Source organism: Cicer arietinum, chromosome 7 (assembly GCF_000331145.2).
Source record: "Cicer arietinum cultivar CDC Frontier isolate Library 1 chromosome 7, Cicar.CDCFrontier_v2.0, whole genome shotgun sequence".
NCBI lineage: Eukaryota > Viridiplantae > Streptophyta > Magnoliopsida > Fabales > Fabaceae > Cicer > Cicer arietinum.
The window spans coordinates 8704026-8720235 of NC_021166.2; the positions used below are offsets into that span (position 1 = coordinate 8704026).

The following is a 16210-nucleotide window of genomic DNA, read 5'->3' on the forward strand; positions in this document are numbered from 1 at the left end:
AAAGATATTTACAATAAAAGTCAAATATCTTTAATAATCTAACCATTGTTATTGACTGGTGTAAATTCTTTACAATGAGTAATTTATGTGAATTAAATCTTTATTGTAAAGAATTTAATTGACATAAATTAATAAAATATTTTACAACATATCATAATCACTCATGTCTATTATTTTAATGATGATTATCATATAAATTAAATATTTTTAAATATCGAACAATTGTGATTCACTTAGTATAAAAACTAAAAACTATTAACAGGACATATAACTTTAATTTTTATGTACTATTGTAAAAAAAAAATAACATGAAACTATTATGATCAATCATATTTGTGACTTCAAATACAATCAAAGTAAAAATCAAATATTAACCTGTAGAATAATTTTGTAACAAAAGGTATACAGATAAAACGATTTTAATGACGTTTTAAAAGAACGATTATAATAAAGGTGAGACATCCTTATTTTATTATTTTAATGACTATCAACGACATGATTCTGGCGAGAGTCTTATCGAATAGATAACTGTTTTGTTAGTGAGTTAATGACCGAAACATATGGTAACCCAAAAAATCAGGAGTTTCCAACATTATCGACACACATGTCTAACTGAATTCACTTTTGAAAACAACAACCTCCTTACATTTGTCCTTTCTCTACTTTTACTGAGTCTTTCCAAACCCAACAGATCCGCACATTAATAGAGACACCCTTCAGCTCTCATTTTCATCATCATAACAAAACATGCATACACATCCACACGCCTTCAAAGCTTAATTTCTTCATTCATTCATTTGTCGTGGATCATACTTAGTTCGTTTCTTCCAGCATCACTGGGTGGTGGAAAGAAATAAGAATAAGAATAATTAATAATAATGACCCTTAAGGGTGGCACAACACAAGCCTGTGCAGCATGCAAATTCCAAAGAAGAAAATGCACTCCTGAGTGCCTTTTAGCTCCATACTTCCCTGCAGACCAACCCAAAATATTCCTCAATGTCCATAAACTTTTTGGAGTTAGCAACATTGTGAAAATACTAAAACACCTTGAGCCTAGTCAGAAGAAAATTGCCATGGACTCTATTATCATTCAAGCTAATTATAGAGATAAGTATCCTGTGCATGGCTGTTGGGAAGAAATCTGCAGGCTACAATATCAAATATGGGTAGGGGAAGAAGAGCTTCATGCTGTTTATCAACAACTTGAAATTTGCAGGCAGCAACAACAACAACAACAGTTGCCTCATGATGATGTGACTTCACAGTTAGAATTGGGTATGGCAGCCCCATGTTCCTCCAATGCACTCACACTCTTTAATCACACTACTACACAACCACAGACTTACAACAACAATACAGTGGCTGCTGCTCCTTTGTCTGTATCTCAGCAACATTCCTACTCCAACAGTAATAGTGTGGATTATAATAACTCACCTCTCTACATGGATTCAAAGGATAATAATGCAACAAATCCTAATTTGTGGATTCAGTGCCCTTACACAAATAACAATAGCAATTCAATAATAATGCAACCTCATCAGTTGGTTGCTTCAGAGTCACAACCGCTATCATCTGTCCAACAAGGAGTTGTTGAAGATAATTATGATGAGATGCATTCGTTTTTTGATACAGTTGATGATAGGCAATCATACATTTACTCTAAGGAGGCTTATGAATCAAGGTAGCTTCGTCATTTAAATATTTCATAATTATTAAGCAAATTTTGATTTCATGCAATCAGGGGATCGTGCATTCACACAGTCGGAATATTGGTGACTATTTGATCGAATGATCACCGATGCCCCGACTGCGTGAATGTTGATTGCGGGCATCTGGGTGCATTCACACCTCCCTAGGTGAATTTATACAAAATGAGATTGGGCGTTTAATAAGGAAATTAGATATAGTGGGAAGTTGACAATCATTTGCATATTATATCAAAAGCCTGTGAAATGAAAATTCTCATATTTGATATTGTAAATCTCTGCCTGCAGTTCGGAAGAATCACTGAAAGATACAAGAAAGTGCACAGAGCATGTTTCTGAGAATGAACTGAAGAGTGCTGCTGCTTGTTTCAGCCTTACCAGTGTCAACTGATGAGTACTGTGCTTCCCTCCTCCCCTCAACAAAAAGAAAAGATGAACTAGGTTTCATTTTTCCATTCCTTTTTGGATTTTTGTTAAATTTTTGGTAATCTTGTCAAAATTGTGTTTCCAATCCTTCATCTGTCAACATTTAAAATAGAAGCAGATACCATCCATTCAAATTGTGTTGGTTATGAGAAAGCAAATAATAATATCCAGATAGGGCATTTTCATCAATCTATACCGAATATTTGTCTGTTCTTATATGCTAGCCCGTCATAATATTAACTGCATAATTGTTTTGGAGCAACTTTATATATTGCCTTCTGATGTAAGTAGTCACTCTAGGAAACAGTGATATCGATAACAGAATAGAAAGATAAGGCGACGCCGTGACAGAATAGACATATCACAATGAAACTTGCATTCTCATATAACTTTAAATCACTTTCATCAGTTCATGTGCAACAAGGACCCACCCCCTCCTTTAAGATTATGACTTAAGACATGAGGATCCTTATTGACTCCCAAATTAACATATACGTAGCCCTTCTTTAACCTTTAATATATTAACTCAAAAGGAAACATAGGCTACCAAGTTGAGTTTCCTTTCTGAAGTGTTTATTTGATTAAGGCAGCTGCTATTTTCATTACTTCAAATAAAGGAAGAGGATATAATCAGCATACAACAACAACTTTTCCTATTCAGGTTGGCTACATGGTTAAAAAAAATCTATTGAAAAACAAGTTTGCAGAAAGGCCACTTGATCATATTCAAAATGTAGAAAATATAACGCATTACTTTATTTCTTTTTGCCTGTAGTATCATTTTGTATAAGACACAATATTTCTATAAATCCTTATGGTTCTCAAAACAGACCACACAAAAATATATACTTTTGACTTAAAAATGTTTCCTGTTATAGAAAATGAAAATTTTTTTTCCAAGTTTTTAACCTCTACATTTAACAATTATGATAATACTAATAATAATAATAATAATAATAATAATAATAATAATAATAATAATAATAATAATAATAATAATAATAATAATAATAATAATAATAATAATAATAATAATAATGTGTTTTAGTATTTATCAGTGTCTAGAGACTAAAAATAAACTTTTTAAGGAGTAAAACTACACTATTTTTCTTGATTGGAGGATATATAAACAAAGATTTTAACATTTATAGATTGATTGAAAACATATTTAAATCTATATTTTTCTTAGACACTTTAGTTGTCAAATGCTATCTTGATCAAATATGCCAAAATTTAATATTTATTAATGAACTTTAAGCTCACCCGCATTCCTCTAGTTTTCAGTATACCTTGTAACTTCTCCTCCTTCTTTGCAATATTAGAATATATATAATAAAATTATGGTGTTATATTTAATAAGTAAGCACATCACCAAAACAAAGTAGACAACAAATATCTACTATCAGAAAGTTGTCATGAATATCATTTCTTGCTTTTCAGACTGAAACTGAAAATGCAATGATGATTCTGAATAATTGCACAATAAAGGAAGATTTTTAAACAATTAAATGTCATGGGTAACAATGAAATTATTATTACATTAGAAGGATTATTCTGGCATAAGCGATAGAGATAAAAACTAAAAAACAAAGTATAATCTAATGTTTAAATACAAAGAAGCTAGGAGAAGCAAATATCTATGCTCACACCGGAAGAATCATAGAACTCTAGTGTTGTAGGAACCACAATAAGGGCATTTATGGTAAAGCCAGTGGAATGGAGCTGCTCCTTTCTTTTCACAGTCATTACATAATATAACCTGCAGTTATAGGTTCAATTAGAGTATACATTTTGGAAAACAAAACAAAATTGAAGGTTTAATATGAGACGGGAAGTAAGAAAAATAGCTGACTAGCCTGAGTTTGACCCGAAAACTCGTCAGAAATTCCCTCCTCAGCCAATAATGCATCTAACATCCTAAAATATACCTGAAAAGCATTCAGACAGTTTTAGATAATGATTATTTGAAAGATAAATTGAGTACCGATGGCAAAAATTAAAATCCATCTTAGCAGTCCAACTGAAACACAAAATATGCAAGGTGAGAAAACAATCCCCTATGCTATCAAAATCTACATCCTCAATTCAAGACTTCTCGTCCCTGTGGAATTTCAAAGTCCTTGGCAAATTTGAATATTCCCAGATATAAATTACAACTATAATAAAACTAACATGCAGTAACTAGCAACTCCTAAAACCAGCATTGTTCAGCTTATGTAATTATTAGGTGATCTGGTCCCATTTCAAGTAATGAAAACTCCATGCTCCCTTACATCAGAATTAGTTATTGTTAGAATATCCAAAAAGTATGTCACCTCATCTTTTTTCTTTCATGAAATAAATTAAATATATTAGAATATCTCTTGGTGTTAGAAGCTATATTTTCTTATTTTTAAGATTCGTTTCCTTATTTAACGAGGATTAATAGCCTAGTATAAATATAAACAAATATTTGTGTTTTATGTTTTGTAACATATCATTCACATTAATATCAAACCTAAATGACAGGTTCTATAACTTTAACATGGTAACAAAGAGACATCGTCCTCCACAACTAGCTGGTGCATCTAATGCAAGTTCTACAGCATTCCTGCATTTTTAGTCAAATGCAGTTTGGCCCTAGCTATCTCAAATGCAGTCAAGCAGCCTCTTCCTTTGTCCTAGACATGATCTTCCTCCAGCTTATCCCAGATATAATTTGGTCTTGACTCTTGTTTCAGATGCAGTCTGGACCCAACTCTTCTCCAAAATGTGGTCTAGGCCCTGGCTCTTGTCCTAGATGAACTCTGACTTCAACTTTTGTTTGAGTTGACTTTATAATCATGTCAAGCTAAGTAAGCTTTAGCCTAAGGGAAGTGTTAGAATATCTTAAAAATATCTTATTGCATCATTATTCTTTCTTAATATATATGCCAGAGTATCTTAACAGATCTCTTGGAATCGGTTACCATCACCTTATGTTCACAATTTGCTTTTTTAATTAAATAGTATTACATGAATCTAGTATAAATATAAATATGGATTGGTGTATATATTTGTAACGTATCACTCACATCAATATCAATATAATTTTATTATTTTGAAATTTGAATATTCTTTCTCCTCCCACTACACTTAAAAGACTAAACCTATAATGTAAACCATTATAATTGTCATATGACAAGAAAGTTTCTAGAAACTTTTCAGTACATGTAGCTATGTAACTATAAGACGTATACAATCATTGCCATGGTAAAATATATTTGCAGCAATATGAACAACATATCTTAATATACGATATGTAATGACAAATAGTGACTAACCTGCATGTCTCCAAGTGACTTGCTACATATTGGGCAGGTATAGTTAAAGCAAGTATATTCCTGGAAGTCAACCACAAATGCTACTAAGTTATCTTTGTTTTTGCTGCATGATTGTGTGAAAAAAGTAAAAGTAAAAGTAAATACCTGAAAACATGCTGAGTGCATCACATGACCACATGGGAGGGCTTTTACCGGAGAGAGGGATGTAAAGATATATTCATGACAAATCGGACAGTTTTCCTCTAAAGATTTCTCCCTGCATGCATGTATCATAAGAGAGCGAGCCATACAAGCATTGCAATTCATACAATGAAAATAGTCAACACCCAAACCCTTTCCAACTCGGCATAAGTTGCAATAGGGACAGTGATAAATTTCCCTGTTGAAAAAAGCAAGAGGTTTAGTCATAATAGTTTTAAAGAAGATATGTGGTAACAAAATTTGAAAGCTTAGCATAAAGATAACAGAATAGAAAGTTAAGGTGACACCGTGACAGACATAACCTCCATATACTTGATCATTTTCCATAATAAAGAAGAGAGCACTTGGAATATGTTAAACTAGGCCTCATTTTTAATTCTCATTATCATATCCATTGAATATTTTTTATGACAAGATATGAAGAATAGAAAAATGCCATTTATTCACTCATAGGGACTAGCTACTATTAGCTGGCCCAAGGGCATTCCATAACTAAACATACCTATAATCTATAGAACTGTTCACTTATCAGTTTCCACTCTCCTAACATATTTTTGGATAGACAAATGTTAAAAATTAATAATTATGTTAGTTTCGTAGGTTTGAATCTGGGACATCCTTAATACTCCTTTAGTGTTTCTTAGCTCACCAACTGAACTGCCTACGGGAGACTAACAAACTCACATTTATAAAACTATAGCAATGTATGAAGAGATCCTTTCTATTTCTGAAAAGAAAGGGAGAACTCTATTACTATGGTTTTTGGGCGTATACTAATTTCATCCCTAGTTCTAGAAATGTGACTTTATACATCCTAAACTACATAATGGAGCTCTCCATTTCTTTTGAGAAATGGAGAGAATCCATACCCATCAAATGTTGTCACCCATGAATGTTTATGCAGTCAACTCAGTGTCCTCAATCCTATCTTAACAGAATCACCGTCGCATTTGGAAGCCCTCAAAACGACACCGACATGCATATAGAAATTGAGTCGGTGAACTCATCTTTGTTCCAAAATTGTTTAATATAATGAAAAACAATGCTAAATGTTAGTTATTAGGAAGTGAGACAGACACACATACATAGAGATAGGGGTTAGTCTGTTGACACTTGAGGAAATCCAAAGTACTACTTACACCAACCAGTGGATAAAATTGTTACCAGATGTTATTTAGCTATTTATCATCTCCTTGGTAGACTCTAAATATCTCCTTAAATTTGGTATTTATGCCATTAATAAGATATTAGCGTGTAAGCTTCCTAGGACACAATTTCTCTCAAACACTTTTTGCAAACATTTCATGTGTTGAGCACTTTACAAAATCAACCATTAGATTGAAATTAAATAAACATATATACTTCTCAAAAATAAAGTCAAAAGTTAGATTATAAAGAGACCAGTTAAGCTACATTACCTTTCATCCTCAAATAATTTGCAGATCCTGCAGTAATATTTTGCCATGGATAAATTACAGCAAGAAACTGATGAGCATGTGGCATTGATTGGTTGAATCATCAAGCACTTCATACACATCATCTTTGTGACAGATTTTCTACATACATTTAGGCAATCCATCAAAGATGAATAATGAAATTTGTATTCGTCAGTTCAAAAAATAAAACATAAACAGAGCACACACTATTCTTACTTGTCAATTGAATGATCGGATGCCTCATCATGGCAATGAATGCAAGCATGAAGTTGGTTGCAGCAGGGAGCAAAAAGCTTACAGTTCCTCTTGTAGTGTTTGCAACCATAGATTTGTTTCAGAGGGTCCCTGTAAGATGGATGTCTCCCAGGAAATTCCTGTCCATCGCTTTTGATATTGACATCTGTAGAAGATATATGTTGTCTAATAATCCTACGGCTGAAAATACGTGGAGAGTTATGTTAAAAAACCTCGAGTGTGTGGATATCATACACTTGGAATAGATGATTGGCAGATGCAATTAGTCAGACAGGAATACATCTTCTCAAAATACATCTTCTCAAAAGTTTGCATGCTAACTTGTAGGAAATAAATATCAATGGTTTGCAACATCACACTTAAAATCCAGAGGCATTCATATGGTACTATGAAAGACACTTTTCATACTCAAGGTGTTCCGTGGTTTACTGCTTTCTAATAGGACAGTGGACTCAAATAAAGTCCAGGTCGGGTCCAAGATGAAGAAGCCTTACATGTTTAACCCTGCAGGCCCCAAGACGCTAAAGCTTAACTGCAATCAGGAGGAAAACATGTAGGTGTTGAGGGATTGACCAAAAAAATAGATGTAGGTGTAGAGGGAGGGAACGTTAGTTACAGAAAGAGAGCATAATGAGAGAGTATATAGGAGGTACAAACAAAAATGTAACAGAACAAGAGAGGGATATTCTGTTCAGTTTTATTTCAGCTTTTAGCTTCGGCGAAGTGTTATTGTTTCTTGAACCCGTTGGTTAGGAGCACGTTTAGCTCATTCCTTTCTCTGTAGTTAGTTCTGATTTCATTTTCAGTACAATCCCCCTTCTAAAGATAGGAACTGTTTCTTATAACTTTCTAAAAATTAATGATAAGGAAAACAAGCAAGGCTATATAACCTTGCCATTAATGCATGTTAGAATTAACTTATTTTACGCTGAATAATACCTCTGTCAAAAACTGTCTCCGTCTTTGATTATAAGTATTTTTCTTTTTTTTCTAAAAAAAAAAAGGCAAAATAAGTTGAACCTGGACATCACTATTTTTACCGACCCTAATATTACTAGCAAAACAAACTAGACAATATTCTTAATAAATTGTTACTCCAAAATTTGAGGAGATAAAACAAAATCGTCAACAACCAACCAACCAAGAGATAAGTTGTTAGGTAAAGCCACATGTTTTTTTTTACTACATCTATAACAAAAACCATTAGAAAATCACAAGACCAACCTCATTAGTAGGCTCTGTATTATGTATGACTTTTTCCGAGGATCTAAACAAGAGTCACGAGACACCCTTCTTATTACCCTCTCCAGATCAGCTTGACTCAATTTCAGAAGTCGGTCATAATGCCTGGACTTGTCAAAATATTGAAATGACTGACTTTCATGGTAGATCGGATTTTTGGTAGCTGTTACTTCATTGCAGGTATGTTTCTTAATATCATGAAATTGATTTGTGCATTTTGAACATTGACCGAAAGTTTTTTCAGGACATTGAACCTTATCATTGTCATCAACACTGTTGTTGGACAAATCAAAATTATCACCAATATGATCCTTCTGCCAAAAATCTATGCTTTCGATGGCAGAAGATTCTACTTGTAATTCATTAAGAACTTCTTCAGACAAATATTTGGTTATAATCTCCAGTGGCTCAGCATTCCGTAGAGGAGCATCTTTTGATCCATCTGTTACCTTGGCTAAACTGTACCCATTCCACCATTCGCTTAACCATTCATCAAACATCGTATTCTTAGTAGCCATGGACCATAAGAACATTAAAACATGTTGCTCTTCCTGTGTTAAAGATGACATTAGCCAAGGTATCATATCTTGTAATATTTCTGCACTTATTCTTCCAAGAATGCATCCTATGATATTCCCTTGCTCCCGATTCGAGAAGAATTCTCTAATTCTAGGCCAAATTTCTATTTCCTCACGGTTTATATGATCAGAAAGTAACTTATTCATTGATTTGCACATTTCTTGAAGCTTCTTGATTAAATGATGACGTCTTAGCATTCTCTTGTCCCTTATCCTTGAATCAGTAGTAGAAACTGAAAGATGTAATTCAGACATCTTATCAAGAATGCGAGATATTTTACTGAAGTGCTCAACTTCATGTTTGTGATCAAAGGCGTAGGCAAGGCTAATGTTTTTGAGTTGACCTATTGCCTCCAAGGCTGGAAAAACTATCTCATCCTCTGCATCACTATGGATTTGATGAAGAAAACATATGAGGTGGAATCGTTTGTGGAAATCTATAACCATCTCACCATGTTCCTCTAACTGAGCTGAGCCAAGAACTAGGTAATCCAAATCTTTCTTGATAGCCTTGTGAAAGAAAAATATCAGGTCAATTGGTTTTGGATCGTTAAGAAAGGAAATAAAAGGATTTGATTCGTGAAATCTGGGATACTGATTTAACTTCATAGCAGTGTCGGGGAAAAATATGTGCAGATTAATTCCTGTGGAGTATGGTGTCTCATACTTGTTCACATTTTTGGATCCAGAAGATGAGGAATATGACAAACAATTCTTGCTACAACTTTCATGTGGCTGCTTGTCAGAATTTAAGAATGAAAACCCACAAGTTTCCTTCATTTTCTCAGAGGAAAAAGAGTGCCTTCTTTTGAACATATGCTGCAAGTCCTGTCGGAACTTTTCAATTGAGGTTTTACCTGAATAACCAATGCGGAACCATTCATGTAACAATGGCGCAAAAGCGTCACCAACAGAATTATTACCTTCCCTTATGCAATAGAGAATGGACCTGGATTCTTTTTCAGACAAGTGAACTGAGAACCAAGTTATAACACATTTTAGTAACCCAAGTGGCATCATATGCAAGCTCAAGCTTAGAAGTCTCACTTGCATTCCATTTCTGCAGTTCTTTCTAAAGATAGGAAACGCCTGATAAACAATAAGGGTGTCAAAATGGAAAAGATTTGAAATGTTATCATGTGGCATCCTTAATAAAAGAAATAAAATTTTGATAAATATGGAACAAAGATGTAGCCATAAATTGAAATTTTCTCGAAAAAATGGAAACTTATTCTTTCTCTCATTCCTGTTCTTCTTTCACTCTGAGTAAGAAACATTCAGTTCCATTGAGAACTTCAAAAATTAATGTGTCTGGATAAGTGGATAACCTCATCTACTTGAAGCATTTTTATCTTGATAATACTTTAACGATCAAGAATGATTTCGAAACCACAATTTGTGGATATTTCATTAAACTGGTAAACTACAAGGTTAAGGACCATCATCAGATATTATTAATATGCTGTTCTCTTATTCCCTACCTTGCTTGGTAAAATAAAAATATTTGAGAATTAAATAGAATACCTCAATTTCTTGAAGAGAAAATTGTTTGTTGACTGCTGATACAAATATTTCAAGTGTTCCGCAAAGCTTTTCTACAAAATTGGGCAAAGGCATTCCACTTTCTGAGTTACAGAATAGCAACTGTTGTATAACTTCAATGTGACTTTCACCTAGAAAATGTTCAGTAGACTTGGAAAAGCAGTCATGGGAAAGTTTTTCCAGTACAGGATGAAAGAATTTCTTCAGAGCATTGCTGTCATCAGAAAGTTCCATTCAGAAATTGGACGTTTGAAAGGAGCAATAATGAGCATTATAGATAGAAGAAGAGGATTGGCTTTCAGAAACTTCGGCAAAATAAAACAAATTAGTCAGATTCCACTCACCAAAATAATAAGAAATGTCAGAAATATTACCTGTAGAAAATGAGGACATCGGCCAAGAACTTTAGTTGGATAAGTATTGAGTCTAAATTTTCAAAACAGCTGGAACTTCTTATTAGATAAGCTTCTTGCAGGATTTCTTTCAAATCCTTCTTGATGGCATTGTGCCAAAGATGAAGAACTTTAACCTGGTTGACCCCATCTTCTGTTTCCTTACCGTTCACTTTCGTCTTACTTGAAATTTCCTTGGAGTTCCTATTGCAAGAACTCGGCCCAAACAATCTTTCTGTATATATCAATCCATGGGAACCTTGAAGTTCTTCACTCTGAGAATATGTCTCAGTGAAGGTTTGTCTGTTGCTTCCAAGCCAAGAAACCAAAACCTTCACAATTAGATCTGAATTATTAAAAAGGTGGGTGAGTGTGTAAAATTTTATACAGTATTCAGTAATAAACTTTGGCTAACCTCTTGCAGTGCTCTTTCCATTGGTGCAATTTCTTTAAAACACTGAGTAACTTCTGCTTGTTTATCTGCTGAGAGGAAGGATACCATCCATGGCAAAACTTCCTCCAGCAACATTATAGGAACACTACATATGAATTGCCACACAAGTGAGGCTTGTTCTTTAGTAGACAATTTCTGGATCAACAGAGGAAAAACCTGAGGCAGTGGATAAATTTGACAGTAAGTATGATAATAAAAACTCAAGTATCTACATATGCATGCTCGTGCAAAATTACACATATACATATTGAAAATTTTCGAAATTTAAGATGCAGGTCATTTCATTTCTAAGTAGTTCTTGTTTTCTTGTTCTACCCTCCATCATACATTTCCTTGTCCTGGAATCAACTTCACGGTTCAGATCTCTTTAACATATAACTGTTATTAACGAGGGTATAACAAGCCTGACCGTTAATTGACACCAACATGATCATTTTGCAAGTCAGATTAATGTCTATTCAACATGGTTTTTTCTTGGCTTTAACACTTAATACATTCACAAAGTAAATTAATTAGATTGTGTGTACACACACAATACATGCAAACCATCTTATGAATTCAAAAGAGTATTCGTGCAAATTAACAGGGCAACAACTTTATTAAATTCCAAGCCATTGTATTAATGCAGTAAAGGGTGAGTCGGGATTTTTTTCTAATGAGATAAAAGTTCTTGACACACACATTCCTTACAAGATAGTCAATGCCTAACTTCCTATTAACAATTGCATTCAGTACCTTGATCTATATCCTATAAGAAAAACAAGCCACTGAATAAACTAAATTATATGAAACACAACAGTAAATTATCATCTACAATGCTCAAGCTAACAAATACATTAAATGTGTTTACACTACATCTAGTGAAACGTGTATTTATCACAATAGGTTTAATAAATGGAAAATAATAAACCAACAAAAAGCATATCAGAAAGACAAACTAATCACATCGATGCATTATGTCCAAAAAATTAAACAAGGAAAGAACAAAAGATGTAATAGGTAATTGTTCACGAACACTATAATAGCAAACATTTACCTGTTCTTCTTCTTTCAGCATATGTTGGTAGATGGAGGTTTGCAAGATGCCAACACGGTACACAAGTTCTCGGAGCAACTTGGTAACATTCTCATTAGAACCCATCAGCTCATCCAAGGACTGTAAGATAGAATCAAACAGCCCATCGGTGCTGTTATGTTCAAGGGAATATGTACAAACAACATTTTGGACATGTTTATCCAGTGCATGGAAGATAATCTGCCAAAAATTATTTTGAAGTTAGAGTTGGAATTCCAAACCTTACAAAGTATAACAATCATTAAATGCAAACACCTTGTAACAGACACACGCATGTGAGAGAGAATATTCTCTATTACTCTACAGCTCGTAGTGTAACACTCCCTCGAAATATCACAAAATAAGAATGTTTTATATTTTCTATGTAATATTAACTATTTTACTTCAATTTTATCCTCAATTAACACTACATGCATCATTACTCTCAAGTCAATTGTAATTTACTATGCGTTTATCAGAATGACTCTAAATACTTTCTTTGGTGGCTATTATAAGAGGGGGGAAAACTATTTTCATATTAATTAAGAAATTTAATGAAGTGAAATTAGTTTTCTATATTTTATGTAAAACACATATCAAATTTACTATATTGTCTATTTTTAATGTTAAACAATAAGTATCCACGTTAAATGTTTTTGAATTCAATGAAAGGTATATATATTAGAAATAATAGCATGGTTTAAATAATAACATTAATTATCCAAGATTGATGACTTTTTTTTGCTTATAATATATATGACCGGATAGAGTAGTTAATAAGTGTATAATTTTGTAAGATTGTTATTTACAATTTTTCTTAATCTGTACACTTAATATGAGTGAGACGTGGGAGTATATGTTTCCTCTTTACTTAGCTTTCATTCAGTTTTTCTGTTACGTGACTGTCCAAGTTAGTTAGACCTCAATAAATACAGAGCTGCGCGGCAACTTTTCTGCAGCATGGCAATCATTTTCACAATTTCTATACGGAATTAGATTTTCATTCTCTCTAAAACCTATTAACGAATCACATCCCCGACATACAGAGGGCGATTAAGAGGAAATTTTAATCCTCTTCGAAGACACTGACTAAAACAATTCACGTTTCTTTATCATAGTTGATTTAACGAAGTGAGGTGTTTAACTGTTTTAAAGTTTAAAAGACATCCTAATTCCTAGAATCTGATAATAGTATAACTGAAATTATATAAACTGAAACTAACCTCGTCTTCTGCAGCGCAATGATACTTAAGAGCTATTTTCAGAAACCGAAATCTTTGTTGAAGCTTAACAATTATTTCTTGGAGACGGTGCGGATCATCCTCTAACGATGCCGTTTCAGCGAATACACGAAGCTGATCGAGTTCAGAGCGCAGAGCTTGGTGGAAACAAACGAAAATTAGTGCAGGAGCATCAACGAGTTTAAATCGTGAGAGAATGTCAGTTGAATTGTTCTCCTCTTCCTCTTCTTCCATGTCTGACATGGAGGGATCGCCGCCTCCCATTTACGGCGAAAGTAGCGGCAGTAACCACCATCAACGACGACGAGAGAAAGAAAAGGGAATTTCTGAGTGCCGAGAAGCATGAGATTTATCTATCTCTCTGCCTCGTTCGTTTGCTTCGGTCTTATAATAAATTATTAATTTAATTTATAAAAAAAACAGTAAAACGAGAAATTAAAAATATTATTATTATTATTATTATAGAATTGAAATTGAAAGAGACGTTGTAACCAACGGCCAAGTGTTGTTTGTTAGCGTCTTGGCGTTTCAGGTGAATGATATGATATTTGAGATTGGCATGAAGCGCGCCAGTTATGTGATTTAACAAAGGAAGCGTGATGGGGACGCGCCTTTTTTAATTAATATGTTTGGCGCGCTGGAAGAGGGGTAGGGCTCGGTTTTCCTTTTTTTTTAATTAGTGTAAAATTGTCAGATTCCAAGTTTTGATAGGTGAGAGGACCGTGTGGGTCAAAGTAACGGTCACGTTCATGCTTTCTACCGACGAGGATGGGGGTTCCTTCCATGCCGGCCGCCGGTGTTACCCTCTGTTTTTTTATTACGTTTAACTGGAAACTGTTCTTTTTCATGCTACTACTACAGTCTACGGTAACACTATCCTTGTTTTCTACCATGCGCTTTCTCTTGCAATGTTTTTTTTTTTTCTCTCTCGGATGTTGTTATATTTTTTATTTTAGTTTTATTTATTTTTCTCTAAATTTTTTTTTTCTTTTTGAGTATAATTTATGAAAAATAAAAACTAATAAAATTAATTTTATCATTTTATCGTTAATGAAAAATGCAAAAATAATATCATATTGATAATTTGTCATGGCACATTATATTTAAAAATGATACATAAAAATAATACTGAACAAAAAATCTATGTCTTTGATAAGTATTAAAAAACATAAAATAAATATTTATTAATAATAAATATAAAAATTACAAAATAAATATTTATTATTAATATAAAAAACACATAATAAATTATTAATAAATATTAAAAATATAAAAATAAATATAAAAAATATGTTATTAATATTTATCATTAAAAAATAAAGTATTTTAATTGATGTCTAAAGAATACATATAAAAATCAAACAGTGCATCATCCGTACGTCGACACGGATTTCTTACTCGTTATAGCATCCAGCATCTTCACATATTTGTAGTTTGATCTCATATTTTAATACATATTATTTTTCCACTATTTTAATACATGTTGTAATTTTATAAAAATTGAAATATTAATTATGGAATCTAAATAGTCCGATTTTAATCTAACTTTCTACAACATACATAATGCGGGAAATGGTAACAAGAGGAAATTCGGATCCAAATTAGTAGTCCCTATATCTATATAAAGAAAGCAAAAAGTTACTTTTAAATGTTTTAAGAAAACTAATCGGTGGAAGTGGTTGATTTGGTGTCTAAGCTATAAAGGCTTGGAAATGATGTAATAAGTCTCACGAGTTCAATTCCACTTTTAGAATAATATTAATTAATATTAATGTTAATGTCTCTCAAGTGTTAATGCTTGTTTTATGAAACTGAAATTATTATATCGGAATAAAATCTAAATTGATTGAATTGTAATTATAAAATAATAATATATGATAAAAATAGTTATTGTTTAACTATTTTTTTCATGATTATATTTAAATAAAAGGAGTGTTTTTTTTAGCAAATTTCCTATATTCTTTTGTCTATTTATTATTAGTGTTTATTTTATTTTTTTTTATTTTTTACAACGGTGGTGTTTATTGGAGTAGTAGAGATGATGATTGATTTTATGAAATACCAACCTAAATTTTTAAAACAGTTTTGTCTTTTTCTAAATTTGAAATAACAATTAGTCATATGAGTTCTTATTTTACATATCCATTTTTTCTAAAAACTTATAAAATACTTTGCTTTAAAAAAAATATACTTACATGTTTTATTTTTTAAGTTTTTAATAAATTGCATTTTCAGTTACCTTCTACTCATATATATATATATATATATATAACATAAAAATGAAAATTATTTTGAATTTATAAAAATATAAATTAATTAAAATCAGTAAAAAAATAAAATAAAAATTTATAGAGATTAAATATTATTATCGGTAATAT

The 16210-nt window shown here is 32.4% G+C and overlaps 2 protein-coding genes and 1 long non-coding RNA gene across 4 annotated transcripts; 2 read left to right on the top strand and 1 right to left on the bottom strand.

Annotated features, from left to right (window-relative positions):
* The first annotated feature begins 726 nt into the window (after window positions 1-726).
* LOC101497462 (LOB domain-containing protein 27) lies at window positions 727-5074 on the top strand. Of its 2 annotated transcripts, XR_190153.4 has the most exons (3): window positions 727-1684; window positions 1998-2150; window positions 4644-5074. XR_190153.4 is itself a non-coding variant. In XM_004508737.4 (2 exons), exons 1-2 carry the CDS (start codon window positions 879-881, stop codon window positions 2098-2100), a joined length of 909 nt encoding a protein of 302 aa, XP_004508794.1. In that variant the 5' UTR covers window positions 727-878; the 3' UTR covers window positions 2101-2353. The 2 variants fall into 2 exon arrangements, 1 of the variants encoding a protein (XP_004508794.1); XM_004508737.4 differs by lacking the exon at window positions 4644-5074 and having other exon boundaries at window positions 1998-2353.
* Window positions 3611-14217, bottom strand: LOC101497125 (zinc finger protein BRUTUS-like At1g18910). The gene is made up of 12 exons (XM_073363324.1): window positions 13815-14217; window positions 12574-12792; window positions 11499-11693; window positions 11066-11415; window positions 10674-10905; window positions 8554-10238; window positions 7291-7509; window positions 7057-7194; window positions 5582-5816; window positions 5438-5497; window positions 3997-4063; window positions 3611-3899 (listed from the first exon to the last, which is right to left on the bottom strand). Exons 1-12 carry the CDS (start codon window positions 14094-14096, stop codon window positions 3793-3795), a joined length of 3789 nt encoding a protein of 1262 aa, XP_073219425.1. The 5' UTR covers window positions 14097-14217; the 3' UTR covers window positions 3611-3792.
* LOC105852479 (uncharacterized) lies at window positions 11576-13000 on the top strand. Its single transcript, XR_001144346.2, has 2 exons — window positions 11576-11717; window positions 12592-13000. It is a non-coding gene; the product is annotated as an uncharacterized lncRNA (long non-coding RNA).
* Window positions 14218-16210: the final 1993 nt, after the last annotated feature.

Excerpts from the sequence above, each read along its gene's own strand:
- LOC101497462 (XM_004508737.4), top strand. The coding sequence starts at position 879 with ATGACCCTTAAGGGTGGCACAACACAAGCCTGTGCAGCATGCAAATTC. Across the intron at positions 1,685-1,997 it reads AAGGAGGCTTATGAATCAAG|TTCGGAAGAATCACTGAAAG; the intron begins GTAGCTTCGTCA and ends CTCTGCCTGCAG.
- LOC101497125 (XM_073363324.1), bottom strand. The coding sequence starts at position 14,096 with ATGGGAGGCGGCGATCCCTCCATGTCAGACATGGAAGAAGAGGAAGAG. Across the intron at positions 10,239-10,673 it reads TTTCTCTTCAAGAAATTGAG|GCGTTTCCTATCTTTAGAAA; the intron begins GTATTCTATTTA and ends ATTGTTTATCAG. Across the intron at positions 7,195-7,290 it reads TCCGATCATTCAATTGACAA|AAAATCTGTCACAAAGATGA; the intron begins GTAAGAATAGTG and ends AAATGTATGTAG.